The sequence below is a fragment of the Chelonia mydas genome, chromosome 7 (genome assembly GCF_015237465.2).
Source record: "Chelonia mydas isolate rCheMyd1 chromosome 7, rCheMyd1.pri.v2, whole genome shotgun sequence".
In the NCBI taxonomy this organism is placed as follows: Eukaryota; Metazoa; Chordata; order Testudines; family Cheloniidae; genus Chelonia; species Chelonia mydas.
Window position 1 is genome coordinate 80,235,565 of NC_057853.1, and position 20,439 is coordinate 80,256,003.

Sequence of the window (20,439 nt, forward strand, 5' to 3'; positions counted from 1 at the left end):
AGCCACTGATTTAGAGGTTTAAGGGGAATTACAATCTTGATTTCCTGCTGTCTCGGGTGGAGTATGACTATAACCATTGCTAATATGCTCAGAGCCCACTTTTGTATTTCTTCTGGATCCTCATCCTGTTCCACCAACCCACAATATTTTGTTCTCTAACTCCAGCCACTTTTCTGTGTATTCTTACAATTATATTTTATTTTATTAATTATTGTACATTCTTTGCCAGATCACCATCAGTCCCCACACTTAGCTCTCTGTCTTTGCCCCTCTGGTTACCAGCCCTGCACTGTACTGATCTGATACTGCTCCTCACACTTATAAACAAGAGGCATTCCTTCCACAGATGCTAATTAGGCACACTGAAAACTATTAACCTAGAAAATGCAATAAGGGAACTCTGTGAGTGCAAACAGCTCTAATCACATACCCCATGGCACGGCTAGTTTTCAGCTGAAATGTTTGGACCTGTTATTATAATGCTTCATAAGCACATTGAAATGCTCCATAACTGAGGAGCATGGTAGGGAGTATTGCTTGTAAACATTGCTTCATCTCTTGAACTGTACCAACTATATTGGGGCCAAGCTCTGCAGTCTTTACTTGGGCTGAGTAGTACTCATGCAAGGTAGATGACTTCAACAAGACTACTTAAGGATTAGATTGTGAGTAGCATTATAGGATGAATAAAGAATTTAAATGTATAGAACTATGCTTAACAATGTAAAGATCATTCTAAATCATCAAACTTATTCAGCAGCTAAAATGCAATACAAATAAAGTTCTAAGTATGATAACTTTGCCTCTCTTTGAACCTTAATGAGATAATTTATTTATTTGAACTCTGTATTTATCTAGAGTACTTTGTGGACTGTTGCTTGATTCTAGGTACTCTGCCAGAATATAAAGCAGTTTGTCCCACTTGTGAATGTGGAATGTGTCTCATTGGGATGAAGCCAAAATATACCCTCAGGGAAAAGTTCTGGTTGATGCTGTGCCTTTTAAGTGGATTTTGCTCCATCTCCAATTTAAAAATAAATAATCAGCAAAGTCTTTAAGAGTAAAATTTTGCTTTTGTAAGATCCATGTCTTTTTGGCCTCTTAATGAGATCAGCAGTGTCTTACGTTGTTATGATGCTTTTCAGCCCAAAGCAAAGCTTGTCTTCCGTCAAAAGCCCAATTCAAGTAGCTTTTTGCAAGAAATCTCCATGTAAGTCAAACCTTAGCGCACACCCCCTCCCGTAGGCTAAGATGTCTGTATAATTTGGGTGGACCATACTGTAAAGCAGTTGCACATACTCATAGCGCCACTCATGTTTCTGTTCTTCCTCCATCCCAAACAGGCCTGTGTGCTGATGTAGCAACAACTGCTGTGAAGTGTGTGTGCACTTCGTGTGGAGTCCCAGTGCACAACTGCAGCTTGATCAGCCCCTCTGCAGGGTTAGCTCTGCAGTATTTAGTGCCTTGAATGCTCATGGAGCATATTTCTCTCAAATATTCCTTATCTCAGTACCAAAGTTCCACACAGATGTGATGCCTCATCACTTTTACGTTGATATAATGTACATCATTAGTAAAGAATAGTTACACTGAGGTTCTGTAATGAGTCATGTAAATAACCAGGAGTCATGTAGCCTTTGGAGTCTTGGGGGGGGGGCGGGCGGGCGCGTGGGGAGCTGTCATAAATTCAGCACAGCCAGGGAGAATCCTGCGGGGTCCACGTGAGAGAGAAATGGGCCGGATTCGCTTCGCTTGGCCCAACTAGCCAGTCAGGCGGGATACAACTTGCGCCTCTGCCCGACAACAAGATGGCGGTAGTGTCGGCCTTTGAGCCATATGCCCCGAAGCAACATGGCGGCGAAGTGCCTCATCCAGAGCAACGGCCTACGCTCTCTCTCCGCGACCTCCACGATCGGAGCCTGCCTCTTGGCGCGTGCGTAGTAGCGACGTCTTCCTTGCTGTAGCGCCGGCGACGCTTGCGGAGCACGTGCGGGGGACGCACGTTTTAATGTAACGTCAGCAGTGGGCGCCGTGGGCCTTTTCCGCTCCGGCCTGGGAGGCATGCGTAGTGAGGAGCCGCGGCAGCGTATGTGTGTGTGGGCTGGATGAGTTTGAAATGGCTCCAGTGAGGCCTAGCCTAGCCTGGCTCAGGTACGGGGGGGTGCACGCGGAGTTCGGACGAGAGGCTCCGAAGGGAACGATCGGGTGGCGTGGGGGCCTCCGGGCTGCCCCTGGAGCAGGCCTGTCTAGGCAAGACGGGATCCCTGAGGGGTAGGCCCCGCTCCAGCGTTCAGGCCCCGCATTGTTGGCGGGGAGGAGCCGCTTGCTTCGCCTGGGCCGTTTCTGAGCAGATTCCATCACTCGGAGGCCTTTGGCCTCACGGTGCAGAGGGAAGCTCCCTCACGGCCACCTGCCCTCGGCTTCCCGCACCGAGACTCCCTCACTCGGACTTGTCCCCGCCCCCGGCGCCTCACAAGGGCGCGCAGAGACTCCTCCCGAGCAGCCCCTGCCGTGTTCACGGTCTGTGGCTGTTCAGGCTGCAGGCCCAGGCTTCGGGGCTTCGCGCATTGTAGTTACTGTGAGTTGCGGGGAGTGCTCCCTTCCTCCTTAGGCTTTACCGGGACTCTGCGGGGTGGCTCTTGGGGCGGGGTTTGTGCGGGGCCCACCGCGGTAGGGTTCTGCTCTATGCCTGGGGCCCCACGGTGCTAACTGTAATACAAATGGCAATGAATAGTAATGTTTGGTAGACCAGTTTACGTCCCAACCCTGTACATATGTATGTGAGTCATTCCTGTGAGATCAGTGGGACTGTTTGTACATAATTAAATACATAATTAAATAAAAGTATTAAAGCTTTAGTCATTTTGCACATGACTATTCAAGTTAACAAATAATCTGAATTGAAAAAGTCCAGGTATAGGTGGGGAGCGACAGATAGCTTCTGTAGTGACTCTAACTGAGCCAGGGGGCTTTTAAGCTTTCTCTCTAAGCCACAAGAACTGTTTGACTGGATTTACCACTTTTTACTTACTTAGGGTGTCTATGCTGCCTTCCCCTGCCCCCCCCCCCCGAAAAAGTGTGTTCTTAACTCTGGTTAAAATAGCAGTGAAGGAAGCTACAGCAACTCAAGTTAGCAGCATGAGTTCAATCTGGCTTTAACTTGCACTCCTAACTCTAGTTAAAAGCAGAATTGTTGTCTCTTCACTTCTATTTTAACTTCCTATTTAAAGGAATGCTCTCTGGATGTTACTTTCCAATTGTACTGCAAAGCAAAAGTGAGTTATGCCCAAAGTTTATATATTGCATGATCCTACTAACCATGTTTGGGGAGTGTATGACTTTGAGCACAAAAATAATTTTTGCTTATTTAAAAATTGTTTTATTCTTCTGTGAAATCCCCCCAGACATCATTAGAAATCTTAGTTTAATTCAGTTTTCAGCTTTTCCTGTACATTTAAATAGTTTTAGTTTTGTTGTCAAGATGAAGGGTTCTTCAACATCTCAGTGAGACTAAGATCTCATTCCATAATTTGTTAGACTGCACATAGATTTTACAGAGCTCAGAAGCCTTGCATGTTGAACACCAGACTCGTGTATAAAAAGGAATCTTTGACCTAGGAATGGAATAGTTAAATTTGTGGAACATGTTTTAAAATACTATTAATATTAGCTGACATATTTATAACAGTAGCTGCTTATTCATTTTAATAGATCACAGTTATAGAAGATTAAAACACTGAGGATTTTGCCTTCCATCATGGCTCAGTTTGGAGGACAGAAGAATCCCCCATGGGCTACTCAGTTTACAGCCACTGCAGTATCTCAACCAGGTCAGTTTGTACATCATTTAATGTTTGAACCCTGACATCTCATTGAATTGCAGATTCTACAGTTGTGCAGAGTTAAGAATGATATAGTGCTAACAGAATATTTTCCAAATAAGTCGGTTAACCTTTAAAGGTTGACTCTTATATTTGAATGACATAATAATGGTGATCAATTAGGTATCTTAGCGAACAACTTAGATCTACACAATGGGTGTTTGCTTTTTGCTTATTACTGAATGTATTTGTATATTATAGTAAGTACTACTTCTTTGAGAATCGCTTGTATAGATTCCTGTTTGTGGGATGTGCTTGCACTCTCTGTGCAAACTGGAGGCTTCTATCAAAGTTCCCTGCACCACAAGTCCCATCTTGATGTTCAAAAGAGTATTTTTCAGTCATCGTGGCCAAATTGCAGGCTAACCTGTTTGAAGCTATGTCAACCGGCTGTATTTTAGGGTGGGACTCTTCTAGATGTAAAGGAGTATAAAGGTTCCCAAGCAGCAACTTGAATCTGAAGATTGCTATATAGCAGTCAAAGAAATCAAGTGTTCTGGTACTTCTGTTACTGTGGGCTTGCTAGGACCCGAAAGAGGCACTCCAGAACTAAACATTGTGGGTTATTTCAGTATTAAGACTGCAAAATCAAGCACTTGGAAGTTAAAAAAATGCCAGAATTAAGGTTACTTGTGCAACTTTAATTTGGTCCCATTGTGCATATGTATTATGATACAGGCTTTAATTACACAGTCGCATACTATTTCATTCCACAGGGCTTGTGCCTCATTCAGTGTGCAGGATGGATGATGCTCCGTTAATGAGCAAATAAGCAATATTTTGTTTTCCCATTGTTCAGAGTGTGGTTTTAGTTTAGGCCTTATTTACAGCACACTATTCAAGCACTGCTCTAAAGACGGACTTATTAATTTTCTCATGGGCTTTTCTGTGAAACTCATCAGTATAATATCAGAGTGTTTCATAAACACAAATTAACTTGTCTCCCAAATGCTCTGTGAAATGAGAGGGTATTTTCATCCCCATTTTACAGATGGGAAACTGAGGCACAGAGTAAGATCAAAAGTATGCACTAATTTGTTTTCAATTTGCGATGCTTAGGACTTGATTTCATAAGGTACTTAGCATTATAGGTGACTATATATTCAAGCACAGCTCCCATTGACTTCAGCTGCAGCTGAGAGTGCTCAGCACTTTTACAAAAATGAGGTTCCAGGGTCTCAAGCTGGGTATCCACAAAAAAATAAGGAACACACAGTTAGTGACCATCTCCGAAAACTTTGGTCTAAGAGACTTGCTTAGCATCACACAGGAACTTGGTGGCAGAGGTAGGGATAGAATCCAGTTCTCCAAGGCAGTATTTAACTGTCTTAACCATGAGATCTTTTTCTTTCACCGTCATCTGTGTCACTTTTTACACATCTTCCAACTTCTGTAACAAATGAGGCAGGAATTCTGCAGACAAGTCTCCTTCACTAAACAGTCTTAATTAAACCTCAGAGCAGGGCCATCCCGTGCACTGGATGAGGCAGGGGTTCTGTGGAATAATATAGTATGTGATCATGTAAGTGAAGACTCATTCCCCCAATGCATAGTCACTAGGGGGCCAAATTAAGGTTACATAAACAACCTTAACTGGGGGCATTTCCTAACTTTTGAGTGCTTGACTTTGCAACCTTAATAATGTTCTTAGTATATTTTTTTGAATGTAATTTCCTGGCTTATTAAAAAGGCAAACTGAAAAAACAAATTGACACCCACGTGGATTATCACAGTTGGAACCTTTAATTCAGTTGCGCAAACCAATGCCATTTGACCTAATGGAGTAACTGATAGAAGATAACATGCAACAGTAGAGGGGGATGAAACCCATTGGCAAAGTATTTGCTGACAGCAGGAGGAATGTTGAGAATCAGAAACCTTTGGTTCCATCCCAGGCTCTATAGAGGAATGTGTTCTGAGGAGCACAGACTTTTCTGCTTGTTCCCCACTCTTGAAGTTCAACCCCCTTTGCCTTGTCCCCTCAAACTTGTCCTGGTCCTTTCTCTTCCCCACACCAGGTTCCTTGTTCCAGTCCCATTTTCCTTGCCTACCTCATCCCGATCACCACTCTTTAGGCTTCTCATCCCCATCCTAGTTTCATTACCTAGCCAGTTGCAGTTCCTCCTCTCATTTCCTTGTCCAAGCTCTCTCCCCCGCCCAGCTCTGCTCCCTGTCTCCTTGTCTTTGTCTCATTTCCAAACCAGTGGTGGTCTCCCCTCTACCTCCTCATCAGGTCTGTTTCTTCCTCCCCCGCCCTTCAAAGCCTATTGGCTCCCAGTTTCCTCCCTTCCCATTTCCCTCAAGCAGCTCCTAGTCTCCTTGACCAATTAATCTTATTTCTCTTCCTTCCGTTCCAATTTAGTCAGTTTCCTTCTGCCCCCCCCCATCCCAATCTCACCAGACTTCTTGTCCCTATGTATTCCTTTCCCCTTTGCATTTGATTCAGATGGCTTCCTCCTCCACACTCTGACTGCCAGCAGAGGGAGCCATTGAGAGCACAGGAGAGAGACTTCCTGCATTGTTAAAGTGCTTGGTCCTGCCCTGGTTCAGAGCCTCCATTGCAGGGAAGTACTGAGCTGCCATAGTCTGCTTGGCCTGGCACACATTCAGTTGCTCTGTGGGGTTGGTGCATGCACAGAGCTGAAGGAGCTGAGAGGTGAGGGACCATGCTCTTTCACTCTGGAGTTGGTGCAAGAGCCAACTGGTCAACAGTAGGAGAGGTGAGAGACTTGAACATGCTCAGTGGGGATGGACTCTCCAGAGTTTAGCTGTTAAATTCTAGCAAGCCTTTACTGAACATGTTTCAAAGGCTTATAACCTGGCCAGATTTGGGTGGATTTTCATGGGAAGGGCAAAAGGCACATTCCAGACTCAAAAGCTTCCACCTCTCAAATTTCAAGTGCCTGCTCCACAGCATGGAAGTGCTAGTATTTCGAAGAGAAGGTCCCAAGGACTTTTTAATGTGGTCAAAATAAGGTATTTCCCCCCATCTTCATTCTCTGTCACATAAATTTTCAACTGAAACTATTAAAGGTCGGCAAAGTTATAAGCAACTTTTCTTCAATAACCTTCTCTGTCAAGATTGCAGCTTGCAACACAGTGAAGATACTTGGTTTCACGGCTTCCTGCGTCTATTGGTTGCAAGACTTGGAATAAAGCCTTTCTGCACTGGTTTAGGGTAGATATTATGGTGATGAGCACTACAGAAAATCTTGAGAATGAGTTTCATAGATGCAAGCATATTTGCAGATCCTGGTAATAGTGCTGGACATGTCCCATAAATGCCGGCAAGGGTTTCCTCCTTTTCCATCAGCAGTGATTGTGACACCAGTTAGGTTTTGGCTGCAAACCTTAGTAGGGACCATCTTCAGAACCAAGATTTGTGGATAACCAGTGAAGCCAGATTTTTTATAAACTTCTCTGAATCTAAAACAATCTGATTTGGGCTTGAAAGCTTTTCTTTTTCTAATTAAAGGAAGGTCTCTGCAAATCTTACACCATGGCTATGTGCTATATCATTGGTTTTCAAACCGTTTGTATTCGTGACCCCTTTCACACAGCAAGCCTCTGAGCGTGATCCCCCCCTTCTAAATTAAAAATGGGGGGTAATTTAATGGGGGACAACCCCTATGTATCCACCTTATGACCCCCAATTTGAGAACTCCTGTGCTATATTAATTGGCAATGGGAAAATGAATCTTGTGGCACTTGGACAGCCCAACTTTGGCAGTGATACACTCTATCTCATCTTGAACCTTGGGCTTCTATACCAACTGGGAATAGTTTTTTTGCAGGCACTTTGGAGGACAGGATTAGAATGCAAAATGACTGTGATGAATTAGAGAATTGGTCTGAAATCAACAAGATGAAATTCAATAAAGACAAATGCAAAGTACTTCACTTAGGAAGGAAAAATCAAATGCACAACTACAAAATGAGGAATAACTGCTGAAAAAGATCTGGGGTTGGTGGATCACAAATTGAATGAGCCTTTTCTGCAACTACATTACATTGTTGACTAATATTCTGGGGTATATTAAAAGGAGTATTGTATGTAGGACCCAGGAGATAATTGTCCCACTCCACTGGGCACTGGTGAGGCCTCATTTGGAGTATTGTATCCGTTTCTGGGCTCCACACTTTAGGAAAGATGGAGACAAAGTGGATAGCGTCCAGAGGAGAACAACAAAAACAAAAGGTTTAAAAAAACCTGACCTAGGAGGAAAGATTTAAAAAAATGGACATGTTTAGTCTCGAGAAAAGAATATGTGGGGGGACCTGATAAGTCTTCACACATGCTAAGGACTGTTACAAAGAGGACACCGATCAGTTCTCCGTGTCCGCTGGAGGTAGGGACAAGAAGTAATGGGCTTAAATCTGTGGCAAGAGCGATTTGTTAGCTGTAAGGAATTCCAAGAGAGGTTCTATTAGAGATTTTTGAAAACCGGCTGCGCATACATTTGCCATGACTGGTCTAGATTTACTAGTTCCTGCCTCAGTGCAGGGGAATGGACTTGAATGACTTCTCAAAGTCCCTTGCAGCCCTATGTTTTTATGATTTTATGATCTTCTGGGGAGGAGCACTAGCACAGTGGACAGCCTCATTCCAAAGTATACATTGCTGAGCATAACTGGTCTCTCAAGTCTTCAGTGTTAGCCTGCATATTTCAAAAGTGGGGAACACTTCCTTTAGATCGCTTTCCCTCTAAAAGAGAATTCATATTCCTTTCTGTTTTGATCAAGAGGACGTAGAGGTTCAGATTCTTTGAAAGATGCTTTTGCATGTATTTTAGAGTCAGGAGCACCTATATGACTCTCCTTTCATTCTAAATTCAATCCAGAAATCTTAAAAGAACAGGACTTGAGTAACTTTCTTAATTTGCCAATTCCATTGCTGATTTGATTAAGATTGTCTTCCTTGCTGGGGAAGAGTATGTGCAGGAAAGGACAAATGGCATGTCTTCTCTGCTTGAGTTTCAATCAGTGTCACTCTCTGGAAGGTTTTGGGAGTAGTTCATTCATCAACTTGTGTTCAAGACCCATGTCCTTTGTGGCTGTTGACGGCCTATGGAGGAGAACTGAGTACATTATTGGTAGTGATCGTCAGCACATTTGAGGGTGCTCTTGATGATGGTCTGTCACTTTTCCTCTCGAGTAGCACTCTCCCTCTCTAGTGATGCTCTTGTGTGGTTCTGTGGGGTCCCATCTCGTCATCTCCTCTTGCTTAATGTGCATGTGATGTTGGGAGGAGACATGAGTTGCAATGTCTGCAATATGGTGATGAGTCACAGCTTGAGGACTCCATCCCTGCTGACAATATGGTTGATTGCATTACTCAGTGTCTGAGCGAAATTGGAACATGTAATGAGCATCTAGGACCTCCTACTAACAGAAATTGCTAAGACTTTATTTGAAGAGGGCAGTCTTATCACTTTCATTAAAGCATACAGTAGTCTAAACACTCGAGACGCTATTGTTTTGCAGTATAGATTACTGGGAATAATCATAAGATGACTGAGTCAGATACCAGCAATATGTGGATATTTCCATTACAGGTCATACAAACACCATCGTTCACTTATCTCAAGGCCTGCACAGCCAAGATCAATACCTGGATAAAGAGTAGTTGGATGAAGTTAAACCTTGGCATGACTCAGATCACTTTGGAAGGGACAGGCAAAATCTTGGAAGAATATGCTGCCACACTAACATGAGTCTGGAGGACATCTGCCCCCAGATTGTCAAATTCAAGTGCAGTGTTCTATACCTTGTTGATGCCTTATACAATCCGGAATCTCATATAGTGACAACTATAAAAAAGCTACTTTGCTGTGCCCTATCCTATCTGATGCAGTTCAGGCCTTAACATTCCATGTCTTTGTGACTTTAAGGTTTGATTTATTGTAGTGCAAGATAACTTGGTAAGAGAGCACCAGCATTGCGGGGGGGGGATGACTTCTGGTGCAGAAATCAGTGACCCATCTGCTTACTAAGAGGTTGATGAGAGTACATTATCACTGTACTTTGTTCACTTCACTGGCTACCTTTTGAATATGAAGTAAAAATTATGATGGTGATCCAATAAACCTTATGTGAAGACTTGTGCCCTGAAGTGGGAAACCTTTCATTGTGGGCTCGGCTGGGGTAGTACTCGGTTAATGTCCCAATTCAGCTTATTTTATTTTTTTTCCCACAATCGGCATACTCAGACGGTCAGAAAAGTTAACATAGAAGCCCTGTCTCTGATTCAGTATCTTTCATGTTTTCACATCATATTGAAAAGATTTTTTTAAAGGTCTCCTTATCGTCATTACTCTTTTATAAAAACATCCTAAACTTTCTGATGCTTGAAATGACAACAGTATTAACTGTAATAAATAAAAACTGTTGGAAGTTGGTGTCTCTCCCATATTTTGTGGTTCTGAACACACATTTTCTTTAAACTTTTTTTTCTCTTGCCTGGTCCTGTGAAAGAGAACCACATAAAGAAGAATAACTTAGACTTCTCAGGGGAAACTGAAACTAACTGTACAAAAAAAGTACTGTCAAATGCACAGTCATATGAAATAGAGATTCTTCTTTAGTTTTAGTTACCTTAGGAGTTTCTTTCAACAATATTAAGAAGTCTACCTTCCGCTCTTTAGATTTGATGGTCGCAGTCCTTAATGGGATCACTGTTTGAGCCATTTGAAGTTTTTCTTGATATATGTAGAAGGAATGATTTGTTATTGACAGGGAGAATGGATGAAATCCAAGATCTTTATGTGTTGTTCCAGATAAATAAGAATGTCTTGTCACCATCCTGAATTTCTGACTTAAAAAAATCTTGTCTTTTTTTATTTGTTTTTTAAACCTAAATGAAACCTTGTTTTTCCCCTCAAATCCTCAAGAATTACCTGTGGTGGTAGATGGTTATGCAGCCTACATTTTAAATATATTCTTAGTTTCCTTTAGGTAGACCTCACACACTATTTGTAGCACACGGAGAGAATTCCACAGAAGACAGTCTTTATTTACTCAGATGTTGTCTAACTCGAGAACACTTTATATACAAACCTACTATAAGGGTACAGATGTCTCAGTAACTAAGTATCTAAGCTCAAATTCCAGTAAATCTAAGGCAGCAGTCTTTATGCATGAGAAACTTCTTCATTTCTTGATTTATAAATCTCAACAGAAACCCTTGAAAGAGGGTAGTAATATTTTCACTTCAGAGGGGTGGGGTGTTTAAACACAAATTAAATGACTTAGCCAAGTCAGAGAGGAATTTTTTGACAGAGTTAGAAATTGAATCTGGATCTCTTGAATACCAATCCAGTGCCTTAGACACAAGACCATCGTTATTCCATGGGTTTTTATGGTTATGTAATGTCCAATAAGTGGGACTCTGTATGTGAGATTTTTGAAGGAGAAAGAGAAGCTACTTAATAGTAAATGTAGTTAGTTGACATGATTTCTTATCTAGGTGTGCACTTTTCCTTTTCTTTTGGAGTTTTAGGCTCTTCGTGAAAAGGAACTGGGCGGTGCTGGGGCTCCTTAAGTAAGCCTAGGATCAAAGTTTTGGTCCCATGAAGAGGGCATGTGTGTATAGTCCTAACACACTGCTGTTTTTAGAGGCTTCTGCTTTGACACTCAAGCTTGCATAGGCATCCTGCAAATACAGATCTATTTCTCCTTTCTCAGTCAACTTCTGCTGTTTCATCTTGTAGCAAAGACTTAGTTTATTAATAAGGAAATTATTGTAATATTACAAGTTTAGAATTATTACTTCACTACTTGCTTAATTAAGTGATGATGTCTTTTGTTTAAATATACAATTCTGTTAATTTAAGTAAAAATTCTAAGACTGTATTCAATTTATGAAAAGTTAAATGGATTCTGGCCTGGTCTGCTCACCTCTGCAATCTTTAGATGATATTTTGTAGCTCTGAGGATTCTTTTTTACTTTTGCTGTATATTTTTCCCATCATATACATCTTCACTGTCATAACAAGCCTAGAAGACAAGCTCAAAGGTGGATATGGTTTACTTCAGATCCCATTAATTCCACTCTGAAAACTTAGCCTCCTCTTTCTGTATTTGATTAGTGAGCTGTAATTTGCCATCAGTAATGTAGATTAGAAAAGTAGTTCTGGAACCCGTGAAGTATTTTTCCTACTTGAAACAGTGTTATCTACAGAGGTAGTTCTTTCAGTTTCATTTCTTCTGTTCTGCTTTTACCAGCATGTGTGGTGTTGTGGCAGAATGCTTAACAAAATTTAACTAAAATCAACAAAGATGCAACTCTTTTAATAAAATTACAATGGTACAATTTCAGGTTTTGCCCCTCAAATTTGTATAATAGAAACTACTAAAATATCCTGTGAGATTCACAAACTTTCTAGTTAGATTTTCTTAGGATTGGTTTACATTAAAAAGTATTGGCATTTATGGCATCAGTTCATGCTCATGAAACTTTGTGTCTACACATGAAAGTGCTTGAAAACCATTCTAAGTACCATTGTAAGTGCACTAGCTACAGCAAGGTTTACAACTGCTTCAGCTCTGACCAGTTCAGTTTGACCATTTCAGTACTAATGTAGAATGAAAGTTTAGGCAATGTAGCTGACAGTATCATTTCATTTGGCTGTCCTAGCAGAATTCCACCATGCTCTTGTGCTCTCTTCAGTAACAGTTCAGACGACTGATTCTGTCATCAGTGGTACTGAGAGTAGCCCAGGAAAGTGGTGGGTTGATGTATCTATACTCTTCTGGGAGTTATCAAAGCAATCCAGGAGCTGCATGAGGCATATATACCACAATGCTAAGGTCTTAGAGGAAACAGAGAAAGGGGGACTCTAGTGAAAATAGACGAAGAATAAATATCTCTCACCGTTTTATCCCTAAGTGAATGTTAGCTCTCTACCCATTACCTGGTGGTGCTCCAGGTTACTTCTCCCATCTCCCACTAAAGGACAGATATATTTGTTGGGGGTCCTATTGCATTAAGATTGCAGGGAGGGAAGGTGGTTAGGAAAACTCAGAGCTGTATGGAGGAGTCCATTAGGATGTCTTCCCTCTGGTTCTGGACTTCTCCTGTCTCTGGTGCATGTAGCAAAACTCGGAACAGAATGAAATATTAATCCAGCTATAAAAAATAGCAAAAATCCACTGAAACAAGGAAGTTAAGGTATTAATGTGACAAAATTAAAATTACATAAGTTATTAAAAAAACTAGCAAATCAAGCTCCTTACCTCCTTCTCTGTGTTGTGGTACTTATAAAAGACTTAAGAAGAGAAGTTAGCAGAATAGCCAGTATGATGCTAGTATGTCACACTGTTACGGAGTATTTTAAACTGCTCCTTTTTCTTGGGATTGTATTTATAAATAGTGGGTGGCAAGCAAATAGGAATAATCCAAATGGCTCATTTGATATAGAGGGGGCTGAATTATAAGTAAATATTTTAAATGATACATTGTGCTGGTAATGACATCTCTGTTCATGCTCTCATTACTAAAACACGACGTCTTTCATCATCATCTCTGTGTCACAGGCACTTTTGTCCTAAATCGGAGCTAAGTCATGAGAGTATATGTGCATGCTCTGTGTGGTACCATGTTCTTGATTTCACCTAGAAAAATGTATCTGAAACAGCACTGTTTGTCAGTCTGGCAGAATTGTGGTGGCTGTCAGTGCTCTGTAACAACCATCAGAAAATAACATTTTTCACTTTGGGGTGCCAGGGCAGAGCTTGCAAGGCTGAAACTGTCCACCTTTTTGCCAATCATGAGCAGCAAAAATCCACAACTAGCCCTTGATGCACTACTGTGACTGTTAAGGCGTTGCCATGTAGCAGAATTGCAGCTACTAGTGCAGCCAACCCCCTTACTGCAGAAGAGCTTGTTACAGAGGCATGAATTCCAGCAACTTCTTTTGCTGCTAGAATAGAAATTTGGTGGCTGGAGTATTATGGGTGTGGGTTCTGTTTATTATGGATTCTAACTTAATATGAGGCAAAGAGTGATTTTAAATGCTTGCTTTTTAAATATTTGTTGCTCTCTAAGGTAGAGAAGGAAGGAAATGGCAGCTGGGAGTCAAGATTCAGGAGTGTCCCTGCCCCTTGAGAGAGTTAGGAGTTGGCCGGGGGAAGAAAGCACTAGCGCTGATAGTAAGGATCCTTTTCTTGCTGTGATGAGATTCTTAATGCATAACTGTTTGTTCTGTTTTCAGCTGCTCTTGGTGTTCAGCAGCCATCATTGCTTGGAGCCTCTCCTACAATATATACCCAGCAAACAGCATTGGCGGCAGCAGGCCTCACTACACAAACTCCAACGAACTATCAGCTAACTCAAACAGCTGCTTTGCAGCAGCAAGCTGCAGCTGCAGCTGCTGCATTACAACAGGTAAAGAAAACTGTGTTTTAGGAGTAGTTTCTGCTGACTACACAACTTTGTAATGTAGAAAACTGTTGGCTCTTCAAGCCTAAAGTAGCCTAACTTGAGGACCAGGTAGAATAAAATTTGTTTGCCTTCCCTGAACAAACCAGATCGATTATTTTTTTTTAAAAAAAAAAGAGTTTAAAAAGGGACACTACTCCTAGAGCCATGAGTAGACTTATCAGTCCATGAAGATAGGCACTGTTTTTGCTGAATCTCATATCTGGGGTAGTGGTGAGTTCAGATTGAGATTTTTAGTGAAATGAGTTTTGCTGACAATAAGCTCCACATTGAAAGTTCCAAATCCTTCACTGAGCCACAATGCATAGTTTAGTAATATTTGACATAATTTCATGTTTTGTGACCTACATATTTAATTATTTTGAGTGGCAGGATTAATGGATGATGTTTGATCATGTGGAACTCTAAGGTGATCCAGGATGAATTTTTAATTCTGAAGATCTTTGTTATAAGAGTAATATATGTGGACTATATTGGTCAAGTTTTGTATTAGAAATTACTGAATTTGACAGTGTGTCCTCTAAAACAGATTTAAAGCAATTTATAAATGTTAGATTTTGTATTTGTTTCCTAAAGGATTTAGCTGCTGGCTTGCAGTTTCTGTTTATCAGGTGGCTTGCTTTTGTATGTTTTTCAGCAATATTCACAACCTCAGCAGACGCTCTACAGTGTACAACAACAGGTTTGTCTAATTCTTATTGTGTACATCACAAATAACTTCTACTGTAGTGTGCATGTCTTCGCAGGATTAGTCTTCAGAAACTTCTGCTGACTGATTATTTTCTTTAAGCAAACAATGTAAATACACCGGACCCTCACTAGAACGCGGGATTTGGGATCCATGCGTGGTACTGAGTTAACGTGGGAACCGCATTAAAATGAATTCCAATTAAAGTAATTAAATTTGGGATTCATGGCCGCAACCACGTTATAGGCAAATTCGAGCTATATAGATGCGTGTTCTAGCGAGGGTATGGTGTAGTTTGTTTTTTAATTATAAAAGAGAATTTGAGTCTAACTTCACATCCACAGAAAGAAATTCCTAAAGTAGGAGTCTACCTTTTGTGCTGCATGGGGAATTTGGAATACTGTGCCATGTATGTACAGTAGAACCTCAAAGTTATGAACACCAGAGTTACAAACTGACCAATCAACCACACACTTCATTTGAAACTGGAAGTACGCAATCAGAGGTGTTCATAACTGTGAGGTTCTACTACATATGGTTCATGATAAATGCCATGCTCTAAATACACCATGTAGTTCAACTGCTGGAATGATTTTGTCTAAAGAGGTTCTCTGTTGCATACATTGTTGTCATACCTGAAATTACAGTATTGTGAGAGAATACATGGATTGGTAAATGAGCAGTTGGGAAGGGTTAGGACTGTAAAACTCTCTCTTGAGACACTCCCTCACATGTCGTAAACGTTAGTGATTTATGATGGTGGAACAAGAAAACTGAAGTGTCTATTACTGAGTAAGTTTGGAAATTGTGGTCTTAATGAAATGTACAAATGGACACAGTTGCATAGAAATGCAGACTATGACTACAGAAATGACTGAATTCCAATGCATTAACTGTTTCCACTCAGATAACTAAGTCAACGAAGCAAAAACTATTTTTCCTTAGTTGTAAAGAGGAGGTAAAACTGTACAGTTTCCTTAAGTGTATAAAATTAATTTATAATTTTTTTTATTTAAGTTGCAGCAACCTCAGCAGACCCTTTTAACCCAGGTTAGTTTGGCTCTATTGTTTGGTCTTCATTTCCAGACATAGGTAATAGGGCAATGTAAATCTCTGATCTTGGCCATTATTTTTATTTTAACAGTTTTTTAAAGATAATGGTGGATTTCCTGTATATGTGTTGTTACAATGTGTAGTACCTGTGCTGTACTAATATGATAAAGTTTTACTGGTACTGCTTTGTTGTATTGTATACAGCTGTAAAATTTTGCATAGTTTTAGTTTTAATAATTACGGTAAAGTAAAGATTTGTATCATTCAACTATAGAAGGAATAACTTGTTTTTGCATATTCTCATACAATAATTTAACTTGAACTTCAAGATTTTAATTATTTTACAGTATTATGACAGTTGGGGGAAACTTTTCTTTAGAGAAAGGAATTTAATGCTCTGTATTTTTAGAAACAGTATTGCATATACTGTTTTTAAAGGGATCGTACTGATCTTGACAGGCCCAAAATGTGTAATTCTTTAAAGTATTTTTAGTTGATTTTTTAGTGTTAGACCTTCAAAACAATGCGTGTCAAAAATCCATCAGCAAAAACAGAATACTGACTTCGTCACATTCACTTGTGTGCACATCATTCTGCTGACTGTTTTTATGGATAGACAAGGAATTGAATTGACTAGTTAGAGTAGAATCTTGTTAGTTCCACACTCTGCTAATTTGCAGAATCGAACCAGTAGGCTGAGTGCAGGAACTGTAAGAATGCAGTCCTAGGTAACCCAATAGCTTGAGTTAATGGTGGGTGACCCTGCTGACGTGCTATGGATTTTTGAAAACTATGCAGCCTACCTTTTTTAAGGTTGATTGGAGTTCTTTAGTGTCAGGGAATCATCTAAATTTGTTTTAAAGTTAGTTGTTTCTTTTAGGAGTAATGTGTGGCTTTGTATGTGCTTTTTGCTTTGAAAAGTAACCCTTTGTTTATAAAGTATTTAAGAAAGAGTCTTCTAAAATTTATCATTTCCTTCCTCAAGTAGCCATTCCTTGTGATTGTGTCAGTGGGATCTGAATGCTTATAGAGTTTGTTTTATTTTGGTTACAGCCAACTGTTGCCTTGCCTACCAGCCTGAGCCTATCTACTCCTCAGCCAGCAGCACAGATAACGGTTTCCTATCCAACACCGCGGTCAAGTCAGCAGCAAACCCAACCACAGAAACAGCGTGTCTTCACAGGGGTAGTTACAAAACTACATGACACATTTGGCTTTGTGGATGAAGATGTCTTTTTTCAGCTCAGGTAAGTGCACTTGGCTGTAGATGTATTCTGTGATGTCATCACTAAGCAATGTTTCAGAATTTAGCTTACAAATTCTCTGCTACTGGGGACCATTTCTGCAGCTAACATTATCTAGTAGCCTAATTTACATCTAGCAGCAGTGAAAGTCAGATGGCTGGGTAGGATAGTGCCTGTTAATGCTAGGTTCATAATATGGACTTTTCTTACTCCAACACCGTGGTGGGAAGCTCTTAGGAACCTAAATGGACTGAGAACCATGAAGCTGCAGAACTTGGGAGTAGTGGAGCCAACATAGCATGCAGTTCCTCTGTCTTAACACATGCATTTAAGGCTCTGCTGGTGTGGGACCAGGAAGGGAAATTAATGGCTCTAAGTATACGCCCCATCTGAAGCAGGCATTATTTCCGCTGGATTTTCAGACAGAAGTTAATGGAATCTGAAAACTCTTCCTCCTCCCCCCGCCTTTGACTTCTTTTCCTCTTGCCCCTGAGTGGAGTATTTAAAGGGAACTCTGGAGATATACCCCTGGGTCCTCTCTCCCTAAAACCCTAGAATTTAACTGTAGTAAGGTACAATGTGACCCTAGATACATTTTGTAAGATATTTAAAGTATAAAAACAGCTCCCATATCTTCCTGGTCAGTTTCTGAAGTGTTGTACATGAAGTTGCTGAACCCAGAAGCACAGCTCTGTCTTACTAGTAACTCTTACATTTTCCCCTCATAACTAACTCTTCAAGAATAAAGCTAATTTTTGTAGCTAAACAGAACATTTTCTTATAATACAACTTTTTAAAAAAATTTTTTGCAGTGCTGTTAAAGGGAAGACACCTCAAGTAGGAGATAGAGTACTGGTAGAAGCTACTTATAACCCCAATATGCCTTTCAAATGGAATGCACAGAGGATTCAAACACTTCCAAATCAGGTATATGTGGTTATCCAATCTAGTTCTTGTTGAATTCTTTTGATTAAGTTAATTGACAATGCAATCCCTCTTTTTCCATTAGAACCAGACTCAAAGCCAACCTTTGCTCAAGACACCTCCAACTGTACTTCAGCCCATTGCACAGCAAACTGCATTCAGCGTTCAGGCACAGCCACAGCCACAATCACTGTTGCAGGCACAAATATCAGCAGCTTCTATTACACCTTTGCTTCAGACACAGCCTCAGCCTTTATTACAACAGCCACAACAGAAAGGTATTCCTCCAAAACATGAAATTTTGTTTTTCTCCCTCTTGTGTTGATGTAGGTAATGTTTAAAGCTGTTCAATCACAGGAATGAAGTAACAAAACCAAAGAAAATTAAAATGCACGTAATTGATTGTAGAAAAGCAAGACTGTATCATTTTCCAGGTTGAAACATGGAGTTATGTGAAGAAAGCCATACAGTATGTGGAACTCATCTGTAGTACCTCAGCAAAACCTGCTAAGGGAAGTTCCTCTGGACTTCTGCAATTCGTGTGATTTAGAGATTGGTTTTATAATCTAAAAACAAATCCACCATAAAGTGTAAAAATAGTATTTATGCTCAGCGACAGTATCATGCGATTCAAAGTACAAATTGGAATGTAATTCTTAAAGATCCACTGAAATGTCCTGGAAAACTTAGTTTCTCAAGTTAGGAGAATTCTTATGTTTTACAATTTTTTTAACCTATTTGCTACATTCTGCTCATTCTACGTCTGGGCAAATAATCCTTTAACATTGTATTTACCAAGAAGATTGTTGTGATGTCACCAGTATAATTATGGTGATATGACTGATAAGTAACAGGAGCAGTGCTCCAGTGGCATTGATTTCATAAACATGTTGCCAGTGATAAAAATTAGAAAAGAAAAACCATAACACCATCTTAGCAGAAATGATTCCTGAATAAAATATTGTCCTGTATTCTGGCAGGTACCATCAGGACACAATATTTAGAAATATTTTACCAAGTTATGATATTTCAGTTAAGTGTACTATTTTCGGACATCTTTTTATCAAACTATTTGGTGATGGGGTTAAATAAATGCAACTACAAATCAACTGTCCACTTGCTTTTTTGCAGAGAAGAACCCTAATGAAAGGTCAATAGAAATGTATTTGTTTTTCCCAGCATATGCTTCAAAACCTGAATGTATTCTACTGAGTTGAAGATAGTTCATAAATAATCCATTGCATTTTGTCAGAGTTTTTTAGATGATTACTGTAATAGCATCTATTATTAAGCCATTCAAATTTACTGCAAAAATTTAAAAATTGCTTTAAGGTACCTTCTATTTAACACAGCAAAGAAAGGCATCAGAATGGTGGTTTTGGAAACACCTAAGCTATTAAATATGTTTTACAATTGGCTTATTGGTGGACAAAACACTATTAAGTGAATTTTAAAATGATTTAAAAATATTCAATATTAGAACAGTTTAGAACAGGCAATAGTTCTTAATTGTGTTTAAATCCTAAAAATTGTTTTTATTTTTTAGCTGGTTTGTTACAGCCCCCTGTCCGTATAGTTTCACAGCCTCAACCAGCACGAAGACTAGATCCTCCATCCAGATTTTCAGGGAGGAATGACAGAGGGGACCCTATGCCTAACAGAAAAGATGACAGAAGGTGTGTTGTTAATGACAAATCTGCTTATGGAGTTCATCAGATGTTATGTTTAATTTTCTGAGTGTAGTTGAGCAGCTTAGTCCTGATAGAGAGATTTGATTCTTTCTTTACTCAGACTGTACCATCAATTTGTTTTGGAGTTGAAAAGTTCTGTATAAATGCTTCTTGTTGTTTGAGTACACTGTATCTTTGTAGAACTATTGACCTGTGAGAGGCCTATTTTCATAAGACTTGCTCTTGCTTCTAAAATGAGGAATGTTCATACCTTATATATATTTTTTTAAGTCGTGAAAGAGAACGAGAGAGACGTAGGTCACGGGAGAGGTCACCCCAGAGAAAACGCTCCAGAGAGAGATCACCTCGGCGAGAGAGGGAAAGGTCACCTCGAAGACCACGGCGTGTTGTCCCGCGTTACACAGTTCAGTTTTCCAAGTTCTCATTAGACTGGTATGTTCATTGGCCATCATTTTTTTTTGTTGAAGTTCATTTTTATATAGTGATGAATACGGATTATTGTAAGATGCATGTCTGTAGG

The 20,439-nt window shown here is 40.2% G+C and overlaps 1 protein-coding gene across 7 annotated transcripts in view; it reads left to right on the top strand.

Moving 5' to 3' along the window:
* Positions 1-1,715: 1,715 nt before the first annotated feature.
* The window catches only part of CCAR1 (cell division cycle and apoptosis regulator 1), a 41,725-nt gene continuing 23,001 nt past the window's right edge, over positions 1,716-20,439 (top strand). Inside the window, exons 1-10 of one of the 7 annotated variants that reach the window (XM_007054648.4) lie at positions 1,716-2,151; positions 3,712-3,830; positions 14,093-14,265; positions 14,957-15,001; positions 16,025-16,057; positions 17,114-17,307; positions 18,117-18,231; positions 18,314-18,506; positions 19,775-19,904; positions 20,190-20,351. In XM_007054648.4, the coding sequence (XP_007054710.1) occupies positions 3,758-3,830; positions 14,093-14,265; positions 14,957-15,001; positions 16,025-16,057; positions 17,114-17,307; positions 18,117-18,231; positions 18,314-18,506; positions 19,775-19,904; positions 20,190-20,351 (1,118 nt within the window). In that variant the 5' untranslated portion in view covers positions 1,716-2,151; positions 3,712-3,757. Of the gene's footprint in view, positions 2,579-3,235; positions 3,276-3,711; positions 3,831-14,092; positions 14,266-14,956; positions 15,002-16,024; positions 16,058-17,113; positions 17,308-18,116; positions 18,232-18,313; positions 18,507-19,774; positions 19,905-20,189; positions 20,352-20,439 lie in introns of those variants that run through there. The other 6 variants (XM_037903582.2, XM_037903581.2, XM_043551639.1 and 3 more) reach the window with 6 other exon arrangements.